This window comes from Brachyistius frenatus, unplaced genomic scaffold, assembly GCF_029030835.1.
Source record: "Brachyistius frenatus isolate BFR_SWC_R1_liver_20210118 unplaced genomic scaffold, ASM2903083v1 Contig_142, whole genome shotgun sequence".
NCBI classification, from domain to species: Eukaryota; Metazoa; Chordata; class Actinopteri; family Embiotocidae; genus Brachyistius; species Brachyistius frenatus.
In genome coordinates this window covers 871,268-897,826 of record NW_027210741.1, presented here as the reverse complement: position 1 = coordinate 897,826, position 26,559 = coordinate 871,268, and the positions used below count along the sequence as shown (strand labels likewise).

General features: G+C 41.3%; 1 protein-coding gene across 2 annotated transcripts; it reads left to right on the top strand.

The window, feature by feature from the left end:
* Positions 1-649: 649 nt before the first annotated feature.
* cxxc4 (CXXC finger 4) lies at positions 650-26,559 on the top strand. Of its 2 annotated transcripts, none has more exons than XM_069715427.1 (3): positions 650-1,120; positions 3,293-4,231; positions 25,319-26,559. In XM_069715427.1, the coding sequence occupies exons 2-3, from the start codon at positions 3,407-3,409 to the stop codon at positions 25,361-25,363; spliced, it is 870 nt and encodes a 289-aa protein (XP_069571528.1). In that variant the 5' UTR covers positions 650-1,120; positions 3,293-3,406; the 3' UTR covers positions 25,364-26,559. The 2 variants fall into 2 exon arrangements, with proteins under 2 accessions (XP_069571528.1, XP_069571529.1); XM_069715428.1 differs by lacking the exon at positions 650-1,120 and adding an exon at positions 1,249-1,466.

The window sequence follows — 26,559 nt, the reverse complement described above, 5'->3', positions numbered from 1 at the left end:
TATTTCTTTAATTTCTCTCTAAATGTTCTATTGGGCTACAAAAGCTCATTTGAAGAATGGAGATACAGAGGTGATAGTCGGATGTCTTTTTGTCTGAACTACAGGCTGGAGCTTGAGATAGATGCTGAGAGAGGGGAAAAATCCGGGATGCTGATTGGAGTCATGTTTTCATCTCAACCCAAAGCTTAAACGCATCAGCTTGAAGGAACCTGCAGTGTCTCACATGGGGGACTCGTGGAGCCCCTGCTGTCAGGGAGCTGTGGGCATGGGTGGCCAGCAGGCGGGATTTACAAAGTGATGAATCCCGGAGGTCTTAGTAATTACGGCTGTCGCTGGACGGAGAGAGGGGGGGTAACAACCCGGCGGAGGCATTTTATCTTAATCACAGCTCAGCTCCATTCAAATTAATTTGACAAGTTTCCCCAATCCTTATTAAAAGACGCGTCTGGCAAATGACAACCCCTTCCTCCTCTCTAAATGTCTCGTCATGAAAGAAATATATATTAAAAATATTTTGTCAGAGAGGAGGGGAAAAAAAAAAAAAAAAAAAGAGGCCACTGTGAGGGTGCAAGACGCAGATATTTCCCGTAGATATTTTTCTCCCTGTAGGGCGCCCTGAGCCATCCATCCCTCCCACCTCCCGCGTGTTTCTATAGTAATTTCCAGCCAATGATCAGTAGGTGTCCACATCCCTGCTTCCTCACCTCAGCACCAATCAGCCACACACAGCGACAGGAGACACGGACTGAGCAGAGACCAGGCAGACACACAATACAGCCCCCGGATCAAGAGGAGAGGAAACACCTAACCGCCTCTGCGATTACCCCCCCTGCTTTTTTTTTTCTACGGCTCCTTTTGGCTTATTTATGCACTTTCCAACCTTTTCCTAACGTGACAAGAAAGTCGATAAAAATGATCCTTTTGTTTTGAGCGCTCCGAACACACGCACACAGTCGCCCTGCTCTCCTCCGGCAGCCTATGTCTGTGCGTCTTCTCGCATCTTTGCATTATTCTCTTCCCCCCCTCCCCACCTCCCCCCCCTCGTATCGCTTGGCAGTAATGCGCCGTTACATGGTCGCAGGCTGGTAGCACCTTGGGAGCTCTTCTCAACAGGAACCTGGTAGGTGATGCCCTCTCTCTCGCTTTCCCTTTCGCTCTCTGCGTGTGTGTGTGTGTGTGTGTGTGTGTGTGTGTGTGTGTGTGTGTGTGTGTGTGTGTGTGTGTGTGTGTGTGTGTGTGTGTCCATCCATGTTTTGGTGTCGCATGCGTTTTACCCCAGCGTTTCTGTCGATTTGTGTCCGCGTTGCTGCCAAGTGATCCAGGCAATGTCAGATTAATTTTTATGGGCTTTTATTTGCACTATTGCACCGCAGTCCCCTCTTCGGATTATCCATGCATGACCTTTGATCTGAATGTCTACTACAGAGCAGACTGAGTGTAATTAATGGCATCGTGGTGCAGCAGCGGTAGGTTCGTCATCGGACGTGGCTTTTTTACTTTTCTTCCTTCTGTCTCCTCGCACTCTCCACCTTTCTCTCTCTCTCTCTCTCTCTCTCTCTCTCTCTCTCTCTCTCTCTCTCTCTCTCTCTCTCTCCCTCTTCTCCCTCCTCTCTCTGTGTCTCTCTCCAGCTCCAAGTATTGAACATTTCTGTCTCTCTAAACTTTGTTTACAGGCTGAAAATCAATGTCCGTGACTTGATTGCCTTTGGGCAGCGTATTTCGCTCCAGGGGTGAATTGATTAAGTAATAATGACCCTGAGGAGGGCTGATCATTAAGCCAAGGAGGTTTTGTTTACGGGTGGCTGCTGGTTGTTTTGGATGCCACATCGACATTGAACCTCCGGATCTGGAAGGGACAGTGGATAGGACCCTTGGTTTCACATGTGTGAATCTTAATCATATCGATTCAAATTAAATAATGTTAACTATATTTAGATAACTGGACTTCAAGAAAAAAAAATATATATATTTCAGCCCTTGTGACAATATTTCGATTTTAATATCTGAATAATTTAATAGTTTTATTTTAACAAGGCAATGGGCATGTTTAGAAGGGATATGGAGGACGTAAATATTGCCACCCAGTCCGACCTCTCCAGCTCCATGTGTGCATGTTTATAATTCATTCTTTTCAAGACAGCTGCTGGGTAGCACCATGGAAGTGATTTGAAATGCTTTAGTGTTCCAGCAATGGATCAGCTTTGGCAATTAAGAGAGAAAGCCCAGAAAAAGGTAATGGAAGTAGGGGGAGATGTGTCTAATGGGCTTTTATCTGTGGAAACCAAATCCAGACAGACTGGGAGAGAGAGAGAGAGAGAGGAAATGGATCAACCCCTCACCACCACCACCACACACACACACACACACACACACACACACACACACACACACACACACACACACACACACACACACACACACACACACACACACACACACACACACACACACACACACGTACATCTACACACATGGACACACACATGTCCCATCCTGAGGCAGCTGACAGTGTAGTTGGTCTGGTCCATGATCTGGTTGTAAATTCACCAGTGGCTATCACTGAGCACTGTCACTGAGTAAATGTAATGGAGGTGGTCATGAATGAATACCAGGTGCTTTTAAGAGGCCTGACAGAGTCTTGTTTACATGGATCGGCCATCTTTACTATTGCTCCAGATAAAATCAAGACATTTGCCAATATTTAACTATGTCCCTCCTCACATCCCAAAAGCAGATTATTTTTAAGAACTTTTGTTGAAAGTGTAGGGTAAACATTTTTGTCTTTGTAGCTACTGCTGACATTATCTGAATTCTGGTGAGGCTTTTCTCTAACTTTCCCAAATAGTGATATTTTGGATCGAATATTACATATTTGTCTTTTGATGAAATGTTCCCTTGTGTATCCAGAGGTATTTATTCATTCTGTGAAGTAGCTGATTGGATTTTCTTGAAAACATGTAAGAATACCCTGACAAGAGATCTAAAAAATGTTGAAAGTGTGGCATTTTTTCGAAGCATGCTAATTCTTTCCCCTATTATAATAATGACATGTTGGTCTGTCACAGCTATCACGTTATTGTCACCACATTTCACAGTCCTGACTTGTGATAGTTCCATTATAAAACGTCACAGCGTAAACAATGTGCCAGAGAAATCTTCACGTTTAGCTGTTGTCTTCAGAGAAAAGTTGAAGTAGAGAAATGAAAACTGACTAGAATGAAAACATGCCTCTTTTATGTGTAATTGTTGTTTTCTTCTTGTTTTTTTGTTTTGTTTTTTGTTTTGCTTTTAGCACTGGAGAAGATAAACCAGGATGGTAACACCTTGTTCGTGACGAGCTTCAGTTTGACAAAGGCCACTGTAACCTCACTCTCTTCTCCTGAACATTGACAACCATTCCTCAGCCATGTCTAACATAAACAATGCGCTTTGCATTGAAAACGGACAGAATGCAGATGTGTCTCTCTTACAAAAGGATAATCTTCAGGATGGTGGATTAAGCCAGCTTTTGGATTATAATGCAGAAATGGAAAGGTACAGGTCTTTTGCAAACTTTTATAAAACCAACGGGGCATTTCCGCAGACTGCTAAGATTGCCCGTATCACAACGCCCATTTTTCCCAGTGCCAGAATTGGTATGTCCCCTTGGAACTGTGATAACGCCATGCTCTGGGGAAGGAAATCAGCGGCAATAAACCCTAATAGGACCAGCATGCATAGAAATGACTCCCAGAGGCCGGGGAAGCCTGGCGTGCCGCCAGAGACGCTGCAAATGGCAAATAATAATTTCCTCTCTACCTTATCCCCCGAACACTGCAGACCTTTAGCAGGAGAATGCATGAACAAGCTGAAATGCGGCGCTGTTGAAGCAGAGATAATGAATCTCCCAGAACGCGTTGGAACTTTTTCCGCTATTCCGGCTTTAGGGGGCATCTCATTACCTCCCGGGGTCATCGTCATGACAGCCCTTCACTCCCCCGCAGCCTCAGCAGCCGTTACAGACAGTGCGTTTCAAATTGCCAATCTGGCAGACTGCCCACAGAATAATTCCTCAGCATCCAGTGGAAACCCAGCGAAGAAGAAAAGGAAAAGGTGTGGGGTCTGTGCACCCTGCAGGCGGCTAATCAACTGTGGTGTCTGCAGCAGTTGTCGGAACCGCAAAACGGGCCACCAGATCTGCAAATTTAGGAAATGCGAGGAGCTGAAGAAGAAGCCAGGCTCATCGCTGGAGGTGAGAACCGGGGCTCTGCTTCCCCTTCTTTTGTTATTATCCCCTTGCACTCCAAAGCATTAACCTTTTCATCCAGTCACGTTCTAAGCCCTTGAAAATTGTTTCCATGCCCACCCATGCCTGAACATCCCCCCGGTTTCTCAAATCTGCCTACCCGCCTAGCCTAATTGGCAGTAATTAGGGGTGTTTGTGCGGAGCGCAAGCTGAGCTTGGCTCAGACACCCCTAATTGCTGCCAGTCAGGCTGGGGCTGGAACGCATCCGAACAACCCTGAGCTTGGCTCAGCTCCAAGCAGGGCTGGGAAATGGTTTTCAGCAGAGAGCCATCTCTCTCTGCACCCGGTCATTTTAACCAATTATGGAAACCGTCTCTGGATGGGGAGAATCAATATCCCACAAAGCCTCAGCCTCCGACCACCAAGAGATGGCGAGAGTGATGGCAGAGCTGCTGATGGCGTTTCTCAAAACATCCCCCAAGTTTTGTGTAGGGAGGGGGGGGCGAATCACCCAGACTGATCCCTTCACGCTGATCCTGTATGAATTGATTGTGCATTTACAGTAGGGTGGAGATTAAGTCATTTTATATGATATTTGTGTCATTATGGGCAATTATGGATCAATGAGGGGCATATCAAGAAGGGTTCAGAGGCAAAAAAAAAAAAAAGGACTGTCACTTAGGAGAGAGAAAAACATATTAAACAGTGGCTTTACTGCCAGGCAGCAAGGGGCTTCCTTAGGACAAAATCAGAGGGCAGAATTGTTTATAAAGATGTATTTTTATTGATTTATTTAGCGGCTGGAATTTGGTTATTGAGGGCAAAGGCCAAATATGAATGTTAAGTTGCAAATATGGTTCTCTTTACCCTGAGATTTTGAACTTGCTCCCTGAATTAACCCGAGTCTGTATGGATGAGTATGCAACAAATGCAACTTGATGGCCAGATAATTTGGTCATTCATTAAGTGATTACACGGGAGGGAGAGGAGGTTAAAAATCCAATATTACCCATCATACTTACGGAAAAGCAACATGTGGATTCCTCAGAATTCAAGCTATCAGTGATTCTTTTTTGAACCCATGATTTTCCCCTCCAAATGACCATTTCATTTATATGTAATATCCCTGATTAAAATTTTAGTAACGATTAAGGATTTTTCAGGATTCATAAGCATCAAAAACGTTGTCACTTTGCTGAGACAGAAATCCACAGATTGTGTTAGGCCTGTTTTTATTCACTCATGACCATTAAACCGAGCAGCAGGTCAACCATTATGCATGTTAAGGTGTGTAGACAAACCTACAACGATTCATTTAAATTCAAGAAAAGATATGTGTTTCAAAGGTTGCAAAATGTTATGACGAATTGTCTACTAGGTGAAAATGTCATGTTCACTTTTTATCTTAAACCTCTGAAAAAATATGGAAAAAAAATCTGCTTATTCAGGGATTTAGCTTGAACCTGTTTGGAACAGAAATCAACTTTCTGAGAAGAATTAAAAAAAAAATTAAAAAAAAAAAGGGTATGAGTGTATGAACTCCTGAAGTGCTAGTAGATGGAAGGTTTTTTCTTTTACATTGTTCTATGAAATTTACTTGAAAGACCTATTTTCACTAATGTCACAACATTGGATGTTCATACTGAATGTGGGCAAACTTTTAAATAATGAAGGTACACGTATGTAAAGGCAACACCTTTAAGAAAAAAGCTCAGACTTCAGAATGCTCTGAACACTCGGTTTGCGACGAGCTGATGTCAGCTCGTCGCAGATTTCTTTACATGGTCATCTGCTCCAGGCACAGGAGGCCACAAAGTAAAGACTGATGGTGCAGGGAAATACTGTAGCTCACAGTCCTTGGGCATCAGCAGAAAAACATTTTTATTTACTACGTTAGTGTATTTCCAACATGTACACCTTTTAATAATGGCATAGAGAAAATATGATATACAACTTGTGAGCGAAAGACTAAATCCAATGATACGTCACACAACAAGCCGGAAATGAGCGTGGTATTTACCGTCCTGCTGAATTTTTGTTGCTGCAGATGTTCTTGCTGCTTGCTTTCATATACCAGAGTGGATTCGGGCTTGAACATGTGCTGATGGATTTGAGAAGTTGCCATTTCCAATCAAGAGCAAGAAATTATCTTTGTTATTGGGTTTAGAGTTTTCATTTCCGCACCAACAAGAGGATGAGGCGGTGGCTGCTAAACAGGCTTCCTGGAAATTGGCCAATCAGAAGAAAGTGGGCTTTAAAGGAGGGGGGGGGGTCTTAAATAGACAGGAGCTAATACGGCTTGTTTCATGAATTGAGGGGCTGCATGAAGGCTAGAGTAAGATAAATAAATACTTTTTTGAACTGTCAATCATACAAAGCTACTCTTGTAAAGTCTGCAGAATAAAAAAAAAAGAAAAGATTTTGCAGTTTACAATAAATACTTATTGAATGTTTTAAATATCTGCAGCAGCTGTAAAAGTCCAAATGTCTTACAACCTGCTGTATCTTAAACTAAGTGTTGGAATAAAATGTTCTGGATTAGGACTTGTCATAGAGTGTGCAAAACTGTGAGGTTTTAAGAGGGAAGTTTAAGAGTTTCATTAAATGGATCATTGATGTTATTGGTTATAGATTGGATGTGGATACTGCAGATGTGTCCATCGGAAGCTAATTTAATGTCAACTGCGTATATCATGTACTAACAGGTGTCCCAAACAGGTGTTCAGGAAGCTGGACTCACATTCGTAATCCATGGGTAGACTCACTTTTGGAAAACATCCATTTGCAAAGTAGGTTAGAATTACCAAGGGTGTGAAGCCCCCCAAACAAATCTACACTTGCTTTTAAAAGCACCTTTAGTGCTTTCAGTATTTCATAGTATGGACTCCTCCAGCAGTAATTATTATTTTTGACTCAGCATCTGTAATTACAGGTGCACCTTCTGCTGCGGAAATGGGTTTGAGTTTAAGGATGTCTTAGATGTGTGAAGTTGTGCAGTGGCTTTGAGAAACTTTTCCATGTACAATATATGCACAGGGAGTGTGGCTCTTTTCACCTTGTTGACGGTGCTAACAGTCGGTCAAAATCCAGGGATTTGATTGAGACGAGTGAGAAATCAGGTGCTGCAGGAAGTTTGAAAGGAGAAATTACAGCATACGTTCAAATTCACGTGCAAACAGTAACGTGTATGCACACTCTTGTCTCCCCTTTTTTCTCACGCACACGTACAAGCCGTACACAAACACACAGTTAGACTCGTCTCACTACATAGTCACAAACAAACGCACACACCAAACACGAACCGAGTGTACCTTTTGCCTTGGAACTGATGATAAGCTACTGGCAGCCAGTTAGATTTGGCTGTCAGTGTTTTCCACATGGGAATCACCCTGAACTAATTATATCTTAAGCAGCGGTGGAAAATGCAAATCAGAATTTTACTCACACCCCTGAAATCGGAGAGCCAATTTAATCTAATACCCCCTTTAATTTAGCGCGCTAATGCAAGGCCCTAGAGAATTGCCCCGTGTCACTGCTGTGCTGTTCTGCAGCATATTTTGCTCTCTCTGCTCTGTCTCTGTGCTGCTCTCGGGCTGCAGGATGGATTAGTCTGGCAGATGAATCTCATCTAACCTAACATTTCCTGAGCAGTTACCTTTGCATAGCTTGAGCTCAGATGGCTCAAAGGTCCTTCATTAACTTTCAAATGCAATACTTGTATGTGGGCAAGCTGTGTCTTCTCTGTTTACCTCACCTGTTTACCTCACGTTAACTTTTATTTCTGCAAAGATACTCATGAAAAGGGCTATAGCCCTCTTTTAAATTATATACATTTTGTCCATCAAGATATGACAGCAGCTTGTGTTGCTAAACAGATTAATGATTCAAAATGGTGTGAGGGCATTCATATGTCCCTATGATTTTTTTTAAGTGTTGTTTTTTTTTTCCCCAATTTTTGTGGCTTGTGACCCCTTGTAATGAAGCAATATCTACTGACCCCTTTTCATTGGTTATGGCTTTGTTGTGGATGTGAAATGTGCGCAGATCACACAATCTTCCCACTCAGAGAAGTGACGAGAATCATTTAAAAAAACATACTGCATATTGGATTTTCTGTGGTTATTGTTATCTCCTCCCTTCAGATTTATCTCAGAAACCAAAGTGGCTCTGACTTCTTGTTTGGGAACCATTGCGACTTTTAAGGTAGTCATTCAGCATCCAACATGTGGCTCAGTTGAGATTTACTCTTGTTTATTTACGGGGTTATTTACAATCAAATTCAGTTTAATAGGGCTTCAATACGTCTATTGCATTTAAGCTAATGTTAATGTATTCAACGTACAGTTTTAAGTGTGAACTGTACATTTCAGAAGCGGCATAGTTTATAGATATTCATTGTAGGTGTTACCACAGCTTTAAAAAATTTTTATTTATTTTTTTTAAACTGAGCAATCTTAAACTTGTGATGTGAAACTTTTGTTCCTCCCTTCTTTTCAGGGTGAGTAAATAAAAAACCCTGTTGACACGTGCCCATTCTTAGGCTTCACTGTAGTCTACTCCAGTGCTATTGTTGTGGCTACAAAAACGTCGGTAAATTGTTTTGAGTGTTGCAAACACCACAAAATAACTCATTAAGTCAGCAGGAACGTTTGGCTTCAACAGCACTTTTGGTTTTATTCCTCTGCACCGGTGATAGCCGTAGCCGGAGGCATTATGTAGGCTATTTGAGTTGTCAGATTGTCCAATGCCTTGGGAGAATTTTTTTGAACTTGGCAAAGAGATTCACTTGGTACCAAGGATGAACTGATACAATTTTAAGGGGTTAATGGTCGAGTCCACTGTGACTCAAATTTGACCCATTTTCATGAACATGACATCTTATGAAAACCTTGAAGGGAATTTCTTCGAATGTGGCACAATCCTTCACTTTGTTTCAAGGATAAACTGATTAGATTTTGGTGGCCAAAGGTCAAGGTCACTGTTACCTTACATTGACCCATGCTCGTAAACTATTTCAGGAGCGCCTCGGGGGAATTTCTTCAAATAGGTCACAAATGTTCATTTGGACTCAAGGATGAAGTGAATAGATTTTGGTGATCAAAGGTCAGAGGTCAAGATCCACATGACCTTACATCTGTCGTAACCGTCAGTCCGATTAGTGTGAATGCAATATCTCTGGAACGCCTTGTGGGAATTTCTTAAAATTTTGTGCTGACATTTACTTGGACTTGGATATAAACTGATTAGAATTTGGTAGTCAAAGGTAACTGTGACCTTACAAAACACGTTTGTGGCCATAACTCAATAATTCATACGTGAATTATGACAACATTTTTAACAAATATCTAATAGGATAAAATTATTATAATTATTTTCTGTCTATTATTTAATACCATGACTGAGGAGCAGAAGTGGAGATTGTGACCATATTTCCCATTAATTACAAATACAGAATTAGTGGTATTTCTCCTCGATGTCCATCTAGAAATTGTGATTGTATACATCTTCTGTGCTGTCAAAATTTAAGTTGTCTCTGAATCATCTACATGGCATACAACCTCGAGGCGGTGATTCTAGTTTATATTATAAACACAGCATGACCCATACAGGATTTTTCGGGCCAATATTGATACTGATAGGGAGTAAAACAAAATCTGCAATTGATGTATTGCCCGATATACTTCATACTGTTCAATATGTATATCCAAACAGTTTTTTTGATGATACCTCAAATTTGGTTATCAAACACTTTTGATACATGTGACAAAGATATTTAATGAAGGCAGGATATTCTACAGTTTGCTGTCCACACTAACATTACTACGCTGAAATTTCACTGGGAATTTAATAGTTAAAAAAAAAAAAACAAGTAGAGCCTATTTTTCTGCATTACAGTCTTAAAAAAGGTTTTAATGTCAGTGTGTATTGGTCAACATATAGACCAATACTGATATATCTGTGCCAGCATTAGCAGTTAAAATCGGCCAGTTGATATATTGGTCAGGTGCCATTTAATAATAGTGCAAAATACTTAAAATAATCCTGTTTGAACGTTAGCATAACACTACATAGTCACTACAGTCAGGAAAAGGACAAAGCAAAATCCAGCTGAGCAGACTGCTCTTTCAATTAAGAAATGTCAAAGGCCAGCATCAAGTCATGTGCAAGAAAACATACGTCCTAGCGTGGGGTGATGCGTTTTCTCTCTCTTTCTTTCGCTCTGTTCTTTGTGCAGTGTTGATATGACTACATGAAATGGGTGAGATGAAAAGGTGGCATGGCGGCCTAGAAACCTTTGCTATTGTGATAATAGACAAGGCCTAAAATGGTAGGAAGCAGGACGTTGAGGAAAATAACTGGGATTCAGCCCCTTAATGAGAGTGCGGGAGCCAAATAAGCAACGGCAGCCAGGTCTAATTTGTTTTAGGTGTGCTCAGAATAGATAAGGACAAATCTGTGGCCTTCACCACCTCCCCCCAACCTTTGCCTCCCTGAAGATAACACTGAGTGCTCCCAGTCAATCTCCACAGGCAAAAGAGAGGGGGTAAAGAAATTTAAAAAAAAAGCAGAGAAGGAAAAGCCTGAGGGACATACAGCCTTTAGATCTACAGATCTCTAACTTACTGGATTTATTCAAGCTTTAAAACTGCAGATTAATTTGGTAACAGAATTCTAGGGGAGTGTGAAAAAAAGGAAAAATAAGGCTGAATGTGCTGCGTGTCTCAACCTAAAGGGCAACAGTAAGCTCCTGTCAAGACAATGGGATTTTGCCATCTGAACCACAATGCAGACCGCTTAATTATACACATCTTCCCTGCAAGCTACCCTCAGCTACTTAAGAGCATGGGCCCCCTTAGTCATTGTCATGCCCTTTTTCCCTTGGATTGGTCGTGCCATGTGGATTTTCTGTCAGCTTCCATTTGCACTGAGTAGCTGTCCTCCTTGGGCCTTTGCTGTGCTCGGAGAGGCACAACTGCACGGCACTCTTAAAGAATTCATCGTCTTTGCCACCGCCACCAATTAAGGCCAAAGCATAATTGGAGGCGTCTGGACGATGCCCTTACATTATGTGGTCTGTCGCCTCCTCTGCCCCTGTTTGATTTAACATCCCTGGTTCAGTGGTAAGAGAGAACTCATTGTCATTGTCTTTATTATAGTGCGAGGAGAGAGAGACAGACAGAGAAAGACAGAGAGGGAGGGGGGTAGAAAGCAGCCCGGTGGAGGGTGGACAGCGTGAAAGAGCAGGTGCGGGAGGACGTTAATGTGTGGCACTTTAAATTTTAAACAGATGAGAATAAATTATTGATGCTGACTCCGGCTGAGAAGTTAAAAGGTATCTCGTCATTACTGGGAGCATGTATGAAAAAGTGTGAGAGAAAAGTCTTCAGCAATTGCATCAGGGGATTGCACTGAGCACAGAGTGTCCCAACATGGTATTATTGTAATGCTGAATTTGTGACTTACTTCAGTTTGTGCATGTATTTTGTGTTTTGGCTGTAACATAACTATTAAATCCTACTAGTGCTATTTACTGAGCCTCTCTATATAAGAAATATATAAATCGTAAGCACAACACGGCTACGGACAAATGAGTCACTGAACTGATGGAATATTAGCGTAGTTGTTCTTGAACATTGAAACTTTGAGTTTCAATAAGTATAGACTAAATGCTTCCATCAAGGCTATAGCTGTTTTCTATGCATCTATATCAGACATGTATCAGGCAACAGCTACATTATTAAACCCAGAATGACCTACACAGGGAAACGATCATACGTGGGCTGAAAACAGCTACAGTTCCGACTCAGTGATTGCATTTTAGGTGTGGTTGTATCCAGTGTCACCATTTCACATTGACATTGGTCTCCTTTTATTAAGTGAAATTAAGGCTAAGGATTTGTTCAAATATATTGAAGTCCAAATTTGGCAACATTAGAGCCTGTAAAGAGCAAGTGTGCTGAAGTACTGTATAGACCAAATGATTCATACCTTATTTTAACACCGTCCATTGACATTGTTCGACATGTTCTAATACACACACAAGCCCAAAGAGTGGCAGGAAGTTGGTTGGAAACTTGGTTCATCCCCCTGTTGTCGAGTTGTCTAGGCTTCTATGGTCCAGTAAGAAAGAAAAAGCTTTGGTTTTAAATGAAGCTCTTCAATATAGATAAGACATTTATTAACCTGTTCACAGGACTTTACAAACTGTGTTGATAGACTACCATTTCAGTGTAATGTAATCTAAAGCCATGTCGACAAGGAAAGCGCAGAGTGAGCAGCATGTTAGCAGAGCAGCAGCAGTTCTTTCTGTGTCTACACAGGATCCATTCAGGGACAGTATTGATCTGCAGGTCACCTGCGTTTTGGCCCACAACATAATCGCTGCAATTATACAGGAAAGTGTAGTTGAAGTGTAAAAACACTTGGCTGCCTTATAGCACGAGACAGCGTCTGAAGACAGTTATATTGATCAAAATAGGAGCGCACTGGTTCATTAAGACGTGCATGAGATGAGTGACTAAAAAACACAGCTGGAATATTTTCTGTGCAGACACACCGTGTAAGTGCAAATAATTTGGTATCAGAGTTCATGCTGATGCTGAAGTCCATGAGTTGTTGGCACAGATGCACAATGCGGTCCAGGAAACCAGTAAAAGAAAAGAATTTGGTGTCGGGATTTAAATTAAAGCGTGCACAGTGTTGGGTTTTCATCATGCTTTAACTTCACACGTACAGTAACTGAACATATGTTTAACCACTCACACCAAATTTTTGGTCATTAGTAAATGCAGTTTCTGAAAGTCATAGTCAAAACAAATGTGCCTGCTTGAGCGCTGAGATTGTCTGGATCAAATCTCAGTTCTTGAAGCCAAAACTAAAAGGCATGGAGAGGTAGCCTTTGTTAATAACTGCTACGGCTGTGGTTGACTGGACGTGTAATGTGGCCGAAGACATTATCTTTGCCCTAATATCAAGAGTTTCTTGATTGTAGGCCAGTAAATTTAAGGGTCCAAGACAGATTTTGGAAGAAACTATATGTGTACGAGACTTAAGTTGTTTTCTGTATAAACACGTTAAAACATGTTCCATTTAGTTATTTCTCTGTTTGCTGATTTGACAAAATCTCTTTGTTTACTGAAAGCAAGATTCAATTTGAGTTGTTTGTGGAATTTTTGTGATTTGGCTATCTTTTGTCTACAATCAGATTTCTGATTTTGTCTTTGAAAGTGCTTTCTATTGGGCAGCCAACTCCTTAATCTTACAATGTCCCACTGATAGTGGTCTAAACTAAAGCTTACAACAAAATATGAAAAGTCCTGTTCATATGAAACTTGTGAAGCTAAACGTTAACTAGCATGCAGATCTAGTATAAAAGAAGGAAAATCTATTTAACCAAATCCTTTTTAACCTCATTGTTTTGGGCAAAACTGCAGTCAGACAGACACACTAAAGGGGTTATGTCTATAAGGTAAAAGGCAACAAATGACAGATGGCTTTGTGCCATTCATCCAAGAAAAACTGACGTGAAAGTGAATTTGTGAGTGACAACTTGTGATGGGTGAAATCGGTCAACGTGGTTTAAGCGTCTCAGTTTCTGCAAGTCAAATCCTCGCATGCTGCCACCTCCTCTATTGTGGCTCTGCTCTCAGATTATGAATATTTCATAGCGAGCATCTGACAACATGCCCAGAAAGATATTTCACTTTTTTTTTTTTTTTTTCTGTCAGAAACCCTGGGGTTAGAGAGTGTCACAGAGGTGTGAAGTCAGTCTGTGGTCCCCGGGCAAAGGAAAGGATTTATGATGCACCAGTTGATGACATCAGGTGGATATTTTTATTCCTGAGCAGAGAGCCTCTTTGTCCTCCATGACTGATAAACCATTGAGCTGTTCACCGTTTGTTGTCATTCCTTGAAAGATCTGTCTGAGGCGTTGGGTTGAGTAGAGAAATGATTTCAATCTGCTCAGAGTGCAAGCTGTGTTTTGACAAACTGTGATCGTCTGATCGGTGTGGAGCTGAAATGACTAAGCAGGGGGGAGTCTGCTTGGATTAGCCCTGTCTTAAATGCTGCCTTTAGCATATTACCTTGCCCACCTAATGATAACTCCCTTGTTTTCATCTTTGTCAAGTGTCCCGTTCCAGTTTAACTAAAGCCTACTTATGTAATTACTCGTTTTAGGTTGCTTCAGGATGAATATCAGTTTTATGACTCTCACCAGATGACTTTAATCCTTGTTTCTCTTTTTTTTTTATATAGGGAGGGAGGCTTTCTCCACACACTGAGAAACCTGACCTCACAGTAATATTGTGTATGTATCAACAGCTAAGCAATGTCTCAGCTAAATTGAAAATAATCAAATTAAGCCTTCATATGCAGCCTGGGATTTTCCAACAGTATATATATATATATATATAAATGCATTAGCACAGTGGTTTCCAACCTTTTTTGCTTGCGACTCCTTAACATGGAACTATGCGAGCCAACGCAGAGAATGGTGTGATGACCTCTACTCTCAAATCTCAACTACGCTTTGTGCAGACTGGCACATCGAGCAATCATCGAGGTTGATTGGCTGATTTAAGTCCAGTGAGGAAGGAGGTTTGAAACGGACAAGAAAATGGAAGCAAATGGCCTTCATACAATTATGATATGAAAGAAACAGCCACGGCAATGCATCTAAGCCAAGCATGTGCATGTTTGCCTGTGGACAATTGCTCATGTCCAGTTCATCTAAAGTGTGAATGTTTTCTGCTTTATTTACAGTAAATTATATTGCTTACACTTAGCAGAAGTATGTTACTGCTTTCCTCTCCAGTCACTGATCTCGCAACATTTTCTTGTAACTTGGAAAATTTGCAAAGTCAGAGGAGTCATCGGTTCCAGAAGTATTGTTCATCATTCTTGTGGTTTTCTTCCTCTTAAAAGGGAGTTTTTCCTTTCAACTGTCACTCATGTAGGAATTGTTAACCTGTATAATGTCTATAATGTTGTTAAATTCTGTTGCAAGGACTTGAGTGCCCTGACATGACTTATGTTGTGATTTAGCGCTATACAAAATTGATTTTAATAGAACTGAGTTGATATCCGGAAAGTTACTCATTGTTGTCATGGAACACTCCTTTGAGTTTATGCTATGGCCACCAATCCATCTATTTTTTCTGTCAATTTGGCATGGAGGAGGCATGAATCAGAGCTGTCCAAAAAGCTTTGTTGTCACAGTTATTTAAGCTGAAAATTGTTAGCAGATGCTAGTGGTGCACTTGACAGAATTTTAAGCTCTGTGGTATTTTTTTTTTTTCTTGTATCAGGCATTTATCATAATTAATTTATTAACAAAATAACACATCTTTCTGGCACAGCTGTTCATCTTTTGTACTGACAAGTTCACCAAAAAAGTTTCATGTTGATCCAAGAAATGGAGGAACTCCAACAGAAAGTTACCTGTAATGGCCTATTGAAAAAAGCATTGGAACTTCGTCTGGAATGAGGAAGGCATAAATATTGTTTAATTACTTTTTTTTTTTTTTTTTGGTTAAAGGCACATTTTAAGAAAACATTAACACCTTTCATGTCATAATTACCTCTAATCGGTCAACACGGCATCTTTTCCTTGTACATCAGAGAATAAAGAGCACGCTTGTAGGTATTAGCAGGACGACATAGGATAAAAGCATTTCATTTTACAGATGGGAATTGGCTTGCACATATTGAAAATCTTGTTTCCTGAAGTGAAATTTTTGTTACTCACTGAATTTCATAAACAGATTGGTTTGACTCTCAGTTACCTGAGAGAAATTAAAGATTCAATTTCAGCTGTGTGTATTTTCTAATCCTAACCTAAATATTATGTTGATTTACAGTAAATATGCAGAGCTTTGCGTATGGACCTTCTAAGTTTAAGGGCTCCCACACAGATGCTGAGAAATCTGCTCAAAACAAGAAGGCCTGCTCCTACTTTGCATTTCAATTTAACATTTCAGAGAACTGGCAGCATGTTGCCTCGCTTAGCCCTCGCTTCGTTACACCCACATGGCTTCTCGTCGTGCTAGCTGACGTCTTTCGCTGTTCAAAGGGCTGCAACTTGGCTGAGAAATTGGGGATTTCCATACCAGATCCCTCAGGTATCTAGACATTTAAACGCGTGTCCTGCTCATTTTCCCCTTACCTCCCCCGCTCTCATCCTACATCGCTTGCCCTTCTCCCTGCCTGCACAGCCCTGATTTCCTGTCTTGAAGCTCAATTGACCTCGTCACTGCACCTCTTTGTTTTGTTCTCCCGAAATCTCAGCAGCACCTGAAAGCTTCTCCGCTGTCTCCCATATAGGGTTTGCTCCCAAAGGACAGTTAGCTTTGCAGCCGCCCTGTGTAAAATTGCGTTACTGCGGACAAGGGTACTTAGGTGAAGCTAATTGAAATGGAGGCTGGCATTGTTGTAGTTAGTAGCAGGTAGGTGAGCCTGGCTACCGGTGGCAGCCTCTGACCCAAGGGTGAAACCTCACTTTCTTCCTACGAGGATCGGCTCAGCCTCCATCTGTGTGGGCAGGGATTTTCCATGCGTGATAAATGGAGGAGGCACAACGTCTGAGCGCTGTTTCGGCAGCATAACGTTGCTCCTTTTTAAAAAAAATTTTTTTTTAATCTCCCACACTGCATGGGTGCATGTGTGAGATTATACTCTGTAGTGTGAGAGAGTATTTAAACGTACTGGACACTGTGACAACACCAAAACAAAATGTGTTATTATAAGGCCTGATTTCTGCACTTGCTCCTTACTTTGATGTATATTGCTGATGACTCGCTGGATAAAGTACCTTGAACATAAGCAAAGTCATCCATAGAGGACATTTCTAATGAAGATTATGAACCATCTTTTAATGCTTAAATATACCAATTTTCTTTGCCTAATTCATTTGGACCAAAACATAATTTTTGCTCAGATTATGTTGGTTTTTTTTTTTTAATCTAGAAAGTGTGACATCTGTGTGCTGCACAGAAATGCACAGGGTCAGCATGTGTGATTGGGCATCTGAATCTGGTTTCTTAACGCTGGAGATTGGAGTTCGCATACTGCTTCTCATATGTCTTTAGATTTATGTCGTGTCTGCACAGAAGGCATAGCATGCGAAGCACATTAACAGAGCGGCAGAAGCACTTCCAGCGACTTTGTTAAGGCGAGAAGAAGACGGAGGTTTTGGTTAAATATTGAAAGTCAACACGTCCCATCTGTCATTTTGCCTCTGATTGACAGGAGCAGATAATGAAAGGAAAACAACTGAAATATGTTGAAAAAGAACATTTTGCAAAGATGTTTGGTATTAACATTTTGCACTGGCATTGAGCAGTTAGCATATACATTGACTTTAAACATTTCCTTCTTACAGTGATTTCCCGCAGGTCTACGTAACCTGCAACGCAGTCTTTAATGCAAAAGAGTCGCATATCAATTTAACTTTTAGGGGACAGGGTTGAAATATTAAAAACGTCATGTGTACAACTGCATTACAACGTGATATTAATCATACACCAACTGCTTCCACTGTGGCACTGCTTTTAAATGGGAAATCTATGGATGTATGGACACATCAAAAGTCATGCCGTCATAGCGAAAGACATCTGATATCATTAGACTCATTGCTGAAAACGTGCATGACACACTTAAAGAAAAATTTAAAGCAACGTGTCCTATTCTACAACTACGTTACATGTGTACCTTAATTCCAATATTTCTTGTCCGTATCTAACTGTCCAACAATGGTGAGATTGATTTAACAAAATCTTAAAGAGAACGTCAATATCAAAAAAAGACAAGAACACATGCAACTGTATTTAAGAATACCTGTTTACAAATGAGAGTATAGAAAATAATATGAATTGTAAATTATGATTCAGATGGCTGATAGGGTGGCTGATATCCCAACATTTAAAGGGCAAGTTCACATTGAGTCACACAAAACAGAGATCTGGTGCTGCACTTTTGTCTCTGGTTTGCAACTTTCAAGCATTCCGCACTTGTAGTCACGCCCCTATCGGTGATGTCACCGACTCAGCAGGTGTTTTGCTGTTGGCAGCTGATGGAAAGCATCTGCTGTGACATCACTAGCTGGGAAGTGTTCAGAGGAGTGCTGCAGACTGAATTTCAGCCCTCCATGATTCAGTGTGGATTTACCCTTTACAGGGTTTTGACTGTAGGTGTTTCCATTTCCATACTGACTTAATCGTAAAGAGACATATTGCTGTCCCACCTCAGGAATACTGGGCCTGTTCCATTTCACTGTCCACCCAATGGCTTCCTGATTTAAAAAAAAGTTTTTTTTTGTTTTTTTTCATGAAGCCACTGAGGCTTGGCCCGTCTTACGGCAAATCCACTCCTATGGAGGGCCAGTAAAATATACGTCCTACAGGAATACTGCACTGTAATTACATTCCCCCATTAGCATACGGAGGCTTGGAGTCACACTGCACTCAGCCTCCAGCAGCACTTTGCCATATGGTCCGTCTGTGCTTCTCAGGCGATATTTGGCAAGACTCTTACAGAAGGTCAAATATCAAGTCAGAGGACTGTGCCAGAATTGCATCTATGCTAATTGCTCTCGCTCTCTCTCTCTCTCTCTCTCTCTCTCTCTCTCTCTCTCTCTCTCTCTCTCTCTCTTTCTCTCTCTATCTCTTTCTTTCTCTGCCTGCTCATCCATCTCATGCTCCTCTCCCTCGTTCCCTCTCTCTCCTCCTTCTCTCCCTCTTCCACTGAAGTAAGTAATCTGCTTTAGGATGTTTCTGAGATGGAGATGGATTTGGTTTTCCTTCGCTGCCCCTCAGCCTAATCTCCCCCCTGTGACCACCCCGCCTCTCCCAGGCACAGCTCTTAAGCACACCATCATACATCCCTCCCCCTGAACCCCCCCCCCCACTCCATAGGCGCCGAGTCAGCGAAAAACTCCAAAATTCGTCATTACTCACAAACATCCGCAGCACACTTAGCTTGATTTGCTCGAATTGGATGCCTCGTGCAAGGCCGGACCTTGAATTAAAAGATTGTAGCGGCATTACAGTATTGGAATGCCATCACGACCCTGGTGGGCTCTTTGTGTGTGTGCATTTGAGCCATAAGCATATTCAAGTGTGGTGGTAATCTTAATAAATATGCTATTTCGAGGAAAAATAGGTGGAAAACACCTTATGGTATTCCACTTAATTTGTTTATATTAATGACATGAAGTCCTCAATAGATAATTAAATATGCTGGTAATCTGTGTTGAGAATGAACTGCAAAATTGTTGGTAGAGTGGTGACATTATAACAGAAAATACTGTGATAACTTATCTGCCTATTGCTGGGAAAAATTGCATTAATGTAAAATTGTCAAATTTAGCTCAAGGGCTAATTTGCTGCTGTATAACTCTGAAAAAGTCTGATTATACAGGTTTTTTTTTTAATGTATTTTGAATGTCCAATAATACGATAATCATATAGATTTATAAGCACTTCATCTTTTGAGGTGTACAGTATTTGTAATTTCACTTTGTAGAACCTCTCTAATGCACAATTTAAAATGTATAACTACCTACGGAACAAAGAATTATCTCCTGCATTAGTTGGTATTTTTTTTAAAAAGTTTTTTCTTTTACTGTAAACAACTAAACTAAACAGCACGTCAATGATTTTGTCCCAGCAAATGCCTAATTCATCACAGTCCTCCTTATTTAATTATTATCCTCACAGGTGCTATTCTGAATGGTATTTGCAGGTAATATTTTAAGGCTTAAGCTGGTGCTGGTGCAGAGTCTGTTTGCGTTCCGGTGTCGTGATGCGGCATTGGGGGCAGTGGTGTGTGGATACCTAGATGAGTGGTGTGTCCATGATAGCGGCCTTGGAGAGGTACCTTTTATAAACGGCATTGGATGGCTAGAATATTGGCTACAAGCTTCGAGATGAGATTTCAACCCCCACCCACCAGCACCGGTAACGGTGCAGGTTGATGGATTGCTATACCGTCCACGTTTGAGCTTGGCAACGCCCCAATATTTCTGCAGAATAAAGTGACAGGCAATATATAACACATCAGTTAAGGCTGACTGCACCCCTGAAACACCACCACCACCACCACCACCACCACCACCCGGCCTGGAGATCGTCCCTGAGTGTTTGGCTGGCTCTCAAAGTCCTCCTACTCTGATGAAACAAGTTCTTTCCTTACTCCTCTTTCCGCTCTCTTCCTAGTTTTTGCCTGCCTCACCATCAGGTTGAGACTAATCAAAGCGTGTTGTCATTTCATATTGAAATGATCACAGACTTAACTTTTCTGTCTGTAGCTCTGAGGTGTCGGATTAATTCGGGGCTTGCAAGGTGTTTGTGGCAAAAGGAAAACAAATTGGCCGACTGAGTTTGCACACAAATTTCACTTGCAGCAATTACACTGCGAAAATTATTTGTAATTATATATATAAAGACCTCAATGTGCAAATAACTGAAGCAGTGTCAACTGGAGATTATTTATGTGTTTATGTGTGACAGTGGTGATTATTTATATATATTTTGTTTGCAGCCTGTCAGAGCTGCAGCCAAAGGATTGTGGTCATAAAAAGTGGGCTGGTTCCCGGTCCGTAACTTAATAAATAATGGGTGATGTCAGGGTAATGTATGGGCCATGTGTTATAATGAGCATCTGGAAACACATCAGCACACTACCACAGGCTTCTATTCAACCTGCCCGGTGCTACTGTCTTTTCCTCCCTGCCTTCGTCTCCCGCATATCTATCTCTATCCCTTCTATCTCTTCTCTGATTTTTCTGCCACTACACAGGATACTTTCTCATCTCTAACATGTTTTTTTTTTTTTTTTTTTTTTTTTTATCTCAGGGTATAAGCAGAGTCTTGAGAATTCCTAGACAGAAAAACTGAGGGGGAGAGGGCGAGTTTGTAGCTGGCTGAAAAAAAAAAAAAAAAAAAATCACCCCGTAATTGTGGTGAATTAAAAGTTTTTATGATGTTGTGCATGCCTGTGTGTGAGCCTTTAGTGTGTGATGGTGGGAGGGAAAGGGGGGCCTCTGTGACAAGGCTGGCTGGGAGCATAGAGCTGAGGGTTAGTGCCAGACATGTCTCAAGAGAAACCGGGGCACATTTGCAATCACCCCGAGTTCAAAAGGGTAATTTATTCACAGTCTGTGGTTAAAGTAGGGCTGCTCAGAATGCCAGTGGGATTGTGCTGGGAAGCAGAGCAGTAGACACATTATTTTCATTTTTTTTCCCCCTCTTTCCTTAGTCTTTTTCTCTCTCCCCCTCTCTCGCTTCTCCCCTCATCGTCCTCCTCATCTCGTGTTGTTGTTTCTGTGAGCCCTGTGTGGCGTCTTTTAACACACGCCGGCGAGCATATTTCACTTTTACACTCATCCGCATTGACGTCCGGGCGCTGATTGAATTTTGAGGCGCTGCGGCGTCTGCCATTATCATCCTCATCGTCTTGAGTGGTTTATCTCTGGCCCCAGCTCAGTGTGACGCCAAGGCTGCAGGGGAGAGGAGAGGCAGGGCAGGGGTGGGCTGAGGGTGGAGGTCTGTTTATGCGTTTTTATTATTCGTGTGGAAAAGATAGAGAGGATTGGTCTTAACCTGGATCTTTTGGATTGTGGTTGTTGGAGGTTTACCGTGCATGCATGTAGTCCTGCGGAGGTTAGAGCAGCCTTTACAGGGTTTGCTTTAGTCCGGTCGGGTTTGATTATGAGTCACCGTCCTGTTCTAGCCGGCGCTGTCTTTCTACCATCTCGTCTTGATCAGCTGACGATGTGGCTTCAACATTAACCGCATCTGCCAGGTTCAGTTAGGATCACAGAGTGTCATGGCAGCGCAGAGACCTCAGACTGCCTCACCAGAATCAACAGAATTATTCCACCACATGTCAGTTTTACCGTGTTGTTATTGCCAAATGCCACCAGTAGACAGTTAGAATACCCTGCCTTCTGTGGCGGTGTGGTGGGGTTAATTTGAGGTCTGGAGAAATCTCTTCCTCCTCCGTCAGTCAGTTCAATACACTGTTGTGTGCATTCATTGCCGGTGCGGGAAATTGTCTTTCCCCCGGAGCGTCGTTGTAGCCAGGTTGTTATGTATGCTCTGCTGCAGAGGCAGCGGCTTTGACGTGAGGCTGAGCTGCTGCCACGGCGTCTTGATTTGAGGTGAAACCTTGGCGTTGCGCCCTTGTCCCTGGTGTAACACTATCAGCCCATACCTTATCCCCACCGTTCTGTTTCTCCCTCTCCTTCTGTATTCTCGCGCCTTTTCCTCGCGCCTCACTCTTCCTACCAGTTGATGGAGTGATTTCGAAGGCGCATGCAGGTGGGGGGGAGCAGACAACGCAGAGCTGTGCTAATTGAGCCTTCTTTGTGCCTGGTCACTGCAGTGTGCCGAGGCCTGGGAGTGAATCCAAGCAGCACTCAAGAGCCCCGCTGGATCGATAACGTGGGAACTTAACAAAACAGAGACATGCCAAGTGCCCATATCAGGGTCATTATTGTCTCTGGTGAGTCGCACTTCCACCAGGGACTGATCAATGTGAGAATATGGATCAAGATAAACATTCTGTTTCTTTTCTCTTTTCTTCAGCTCCTATAGAGCATCATATTCTAGACACAGAGAGAGCTGTACTTAACCCTGTAAGAGGATGTGTCGTAATCACTGCCGATGTGCTCATCATCCACAACATTAAGACGTACACACGCGTGCTGTGCTCTCTTCACTGCGCCTTCATAAGAATAGTAATCACAGTACTCTAAATTTCCAATTTCTTTTAGATTTCCAGTGATTTACTATGAAAGAAACAGCAAACCGAGGTGTTGTGCGTCACCGGTATTGATACAAGTCAGATTGATCGCTTTTATGCATCTTGATTCTTAGAATAAAAGTAAACTTATTTTTTTAAAGGTACCGAATGTATGATCTGAGGTAAAATATTGAATGTACTTAAAGCTTTTAGCCCTGAATCATCTCCATGAGGAAACTCTGAAAAAAACTATTAAGACCTTCAAAGTGGAGAGTTTGTATGTATATATATATATATATATATATATATATATATGTGTGTGTGTGTGTTTTTGATTCTGGTGAATCAGAGGTTGAAAAATTGATTCCCTACAGTACATGTTGAATTTATAAGATCACTACAAAGACACTAAATTTAGTAAATAAAACTGATTTCCAACAATATTTTCTGGTGGCGCAGGTGATTTGAAAGCTCTTAATGTAACTATGATTAATACTGACTTCTAACCTTTGTTTCATGTCACTTGCCCGTCCTTGCAGTTTTTCTCTCAGCTGTCAAATAACTTTTAAAGCTAATTACAAAAATATATATATATATGTATAAAGAGCCAAACGGCTCTCTTAAATGATCAAACACTATTAATGGAGCAACAGTGACATAATCAGCTCATTGCAAATAAGCAAAAACAAAAAGGACAAAAAGAAAACGTGAGATGTGTGAGACCATCTTGACCCATCAAAACACGATGGTGTTTCATTTCATCTGTGGTTTTAAATTGGTGATGATGGTATCCTGCTGCTCCTGGTCCCGCCATTACTCACATGGAAGGATAATAGTAATTGCTTAATGTGCTGTGAAAAATGGTAAATGGTTGCTACAGACATAGGAAGGAAAGCATGCATCCAAAATAGAGATTTGAAATAATATAGTAAAATCTTAAAAAGGCCACAGCTCTTCCATTATTAGTGAACATTTGTGATTGTTAACCTTACAAGTAATGCAACTGGGGACACAGGCACAATCGGATGTGTTTTGGTGGAGGTAATAATTTTAAAAACACAGGTAACCTTATCATCTTTTCCTTTAATTTTTCTTGTAAATGATTGTTATTGTTGTTTGTGTTGTCATCATGGACTAAGGACTCTAAACTGTATTTTGATTGTAGTCTGCCCTGTACTACCGAACTTGCCATGTTAGAACTGATTAAGGTATTATTATAGTGCCAATGTTGCCCATACATGGACCAGTCAAATAATGTGCTGATGATCTCCTCATGGTGGCCACCTAAGGGCCCAAATTGGAATACAATGTTCCTCTCAATTTTAACACAGATTACTCTAAATATTTCTCCCCTTCAAGATGTGATAATGTTACTCAGATACTAGATATCACTAGACGACTGAGAATCTTCACAGACCTGATCAGGGAAATCTGAAATGTTTTACATGCTGTTTTTGAGTAGGATTTGCGGTGGTAAAACTTTATCTATCATAAAAAAAATTCCAGTCACACAATACCTTGCATGATGTAAAGTAATATTCTATCATTTCCCAGCCCTACTGCACACTGTAAATACTATTTAGGTGTGGTCAATAACCTGTATAAGCTTGAGCGTAGGAGCCCGTCTGGTGCTGAAGACTCATCAGTATGCCTTTAAGGAGACGTCTGTGACGCTCGGTATTAAAATGTCAAATTGCCCTCCACTCAGACTAAAGTGATTTTAGTTGTGATTATGCACCATTTCCCCCCTGTCAACAACAGGGAAGAAAAAAAAAAAAAAAAAAAAATGTGCTAATTGGTCATGGGGATTGGTGGGAGATTTCAGTATTTTATGTCTCTGACTTCCAAATGAGTTTCGGAAAGGAGAGGCTGTCACTCTGGCATAGAGGTTTTGGGGAGAAGGAGGAGGGGTGGGTGCTGGCGCAGGCTCAAATTGAAATGATGCACTGTTCCCCCTCACTGCGGCTCGAGCTCACAGTAATTAAATGCCTCATTGTTGCTTCTTGGGAATTTGTATTGAATATTTCATCCAGCGTAATGATTATTTGGGTGTGGGTGGGACGTGGATGTAATCACCTTGGCTGGCTCTTTGATGAAATACTTGGTTTGGTGGTTGTGCTTTATAGCCATTTTAAGTGCCCTTCTGGGTTTCTACTTTACTTAATGTCCATACTATTTCTAACTGCTGTTACCCACCACTCCTTACATTATTGATTACTGGCTTCCAAATATGTCTGTAATTTTGGAATATAGATATAGTAATTTCAGGAGGGGATCCATGACATGACAATGACACGCCCTCAGAGCCTGCAAATTACAATGTGTCCTCCACATTTTGTCTCCCACAGAGGACGCCAGTCAACAACGGCGAAGCTTTTCGGTGGTTCTTTTAGAAAGGCGAGCCGTGGCCACCGCATCCAGCAGCAGGAGGGCAGGTGGGACTCTTGACTCTCTGCCAGGAGCACTTCATGGGTTCACAGAAGCCAACGCGCCCAACACATTTGGAGGGGTTGAGAGAAGAAAAAGGGGACAGACAAAAAGATAAACGAATACATAATGGTGTTGTTTTAACTCTGTAATTTCCTTTTCTGTGTAATTATTGTACTTTTTGACAGTATCATAATGTATATTTTTGGTGTCTATGAATGTGTTTTCAGTGTTGTGGCTGTAGGTTTACAGCCAATCCTATGTAAAGGACTCAAACAGACAATCATACGATCACACTGAATCCGTCAAACAGAAGAGGCCACAAGAATCGAGGATATAACAAACGCAACACACTTTACTCTGGAGCAATAATCTCTTCTCCTGATTATTCTTCAACCTTTAATTTCTGTTGACTTCAATTTTTTTTTTTTTAGCAAACTGAGACTTATTCTAGTTTTGTCTTTAATTTCACCTGAAAGCCACGTGCTAGGGTTGAGACCGTTGCTGGCAGAGTGATGTGTCTCACAGAGACGGACAATGTGAAGGATGGCAGCAGTGCTTCTGTGATGGGCTTGTTGACGTGTTTCCTCATTTGAGTGGACTCGCTGCTGAACAGGGCACATTGTCTTGTGTGGTGAGCTGCGCTTCTTTAAACTCTAATTGGGCGTCATTTGATTGTGATAGCGCCAGATGTTTATGAGTCAGGCTGCTGTCTGGAGGTCATATCCTCAAAGATAATCCAAGTACATGTTTTTAACAAAACTACACAGGTCATCATGCATTTTTCTTTTTTCCCTTTCAGTTTGAATCATTAAAGATTGTAACTGTCAAAAAGGTAGGGAGTAATGCCAGTGAAGAATTTTAGGTCATGTTAAAAAGATTGAAAGTAAGAATTAATTAGAGAACACTACACATATTTGACATATCAGATGTTGTTCTGGAGCTAAGGGATAGCCTGGACTTTACCTCTGCAGAATACACAGCAGTCCTTTCTCCTGCAAAGTAACGTTAATACATTCCAAAAAGCAAATTATTCAATAAGTTACTCATTGTCTTAAACCCTATTGTTGCATGTGTAAATGTGTTTTGGTTTTAAAGATTACTAAAAATTTGTATATTGTTGTTGTGATGCTTTTATGTGTTAAAATAAAAAAAAAAATGA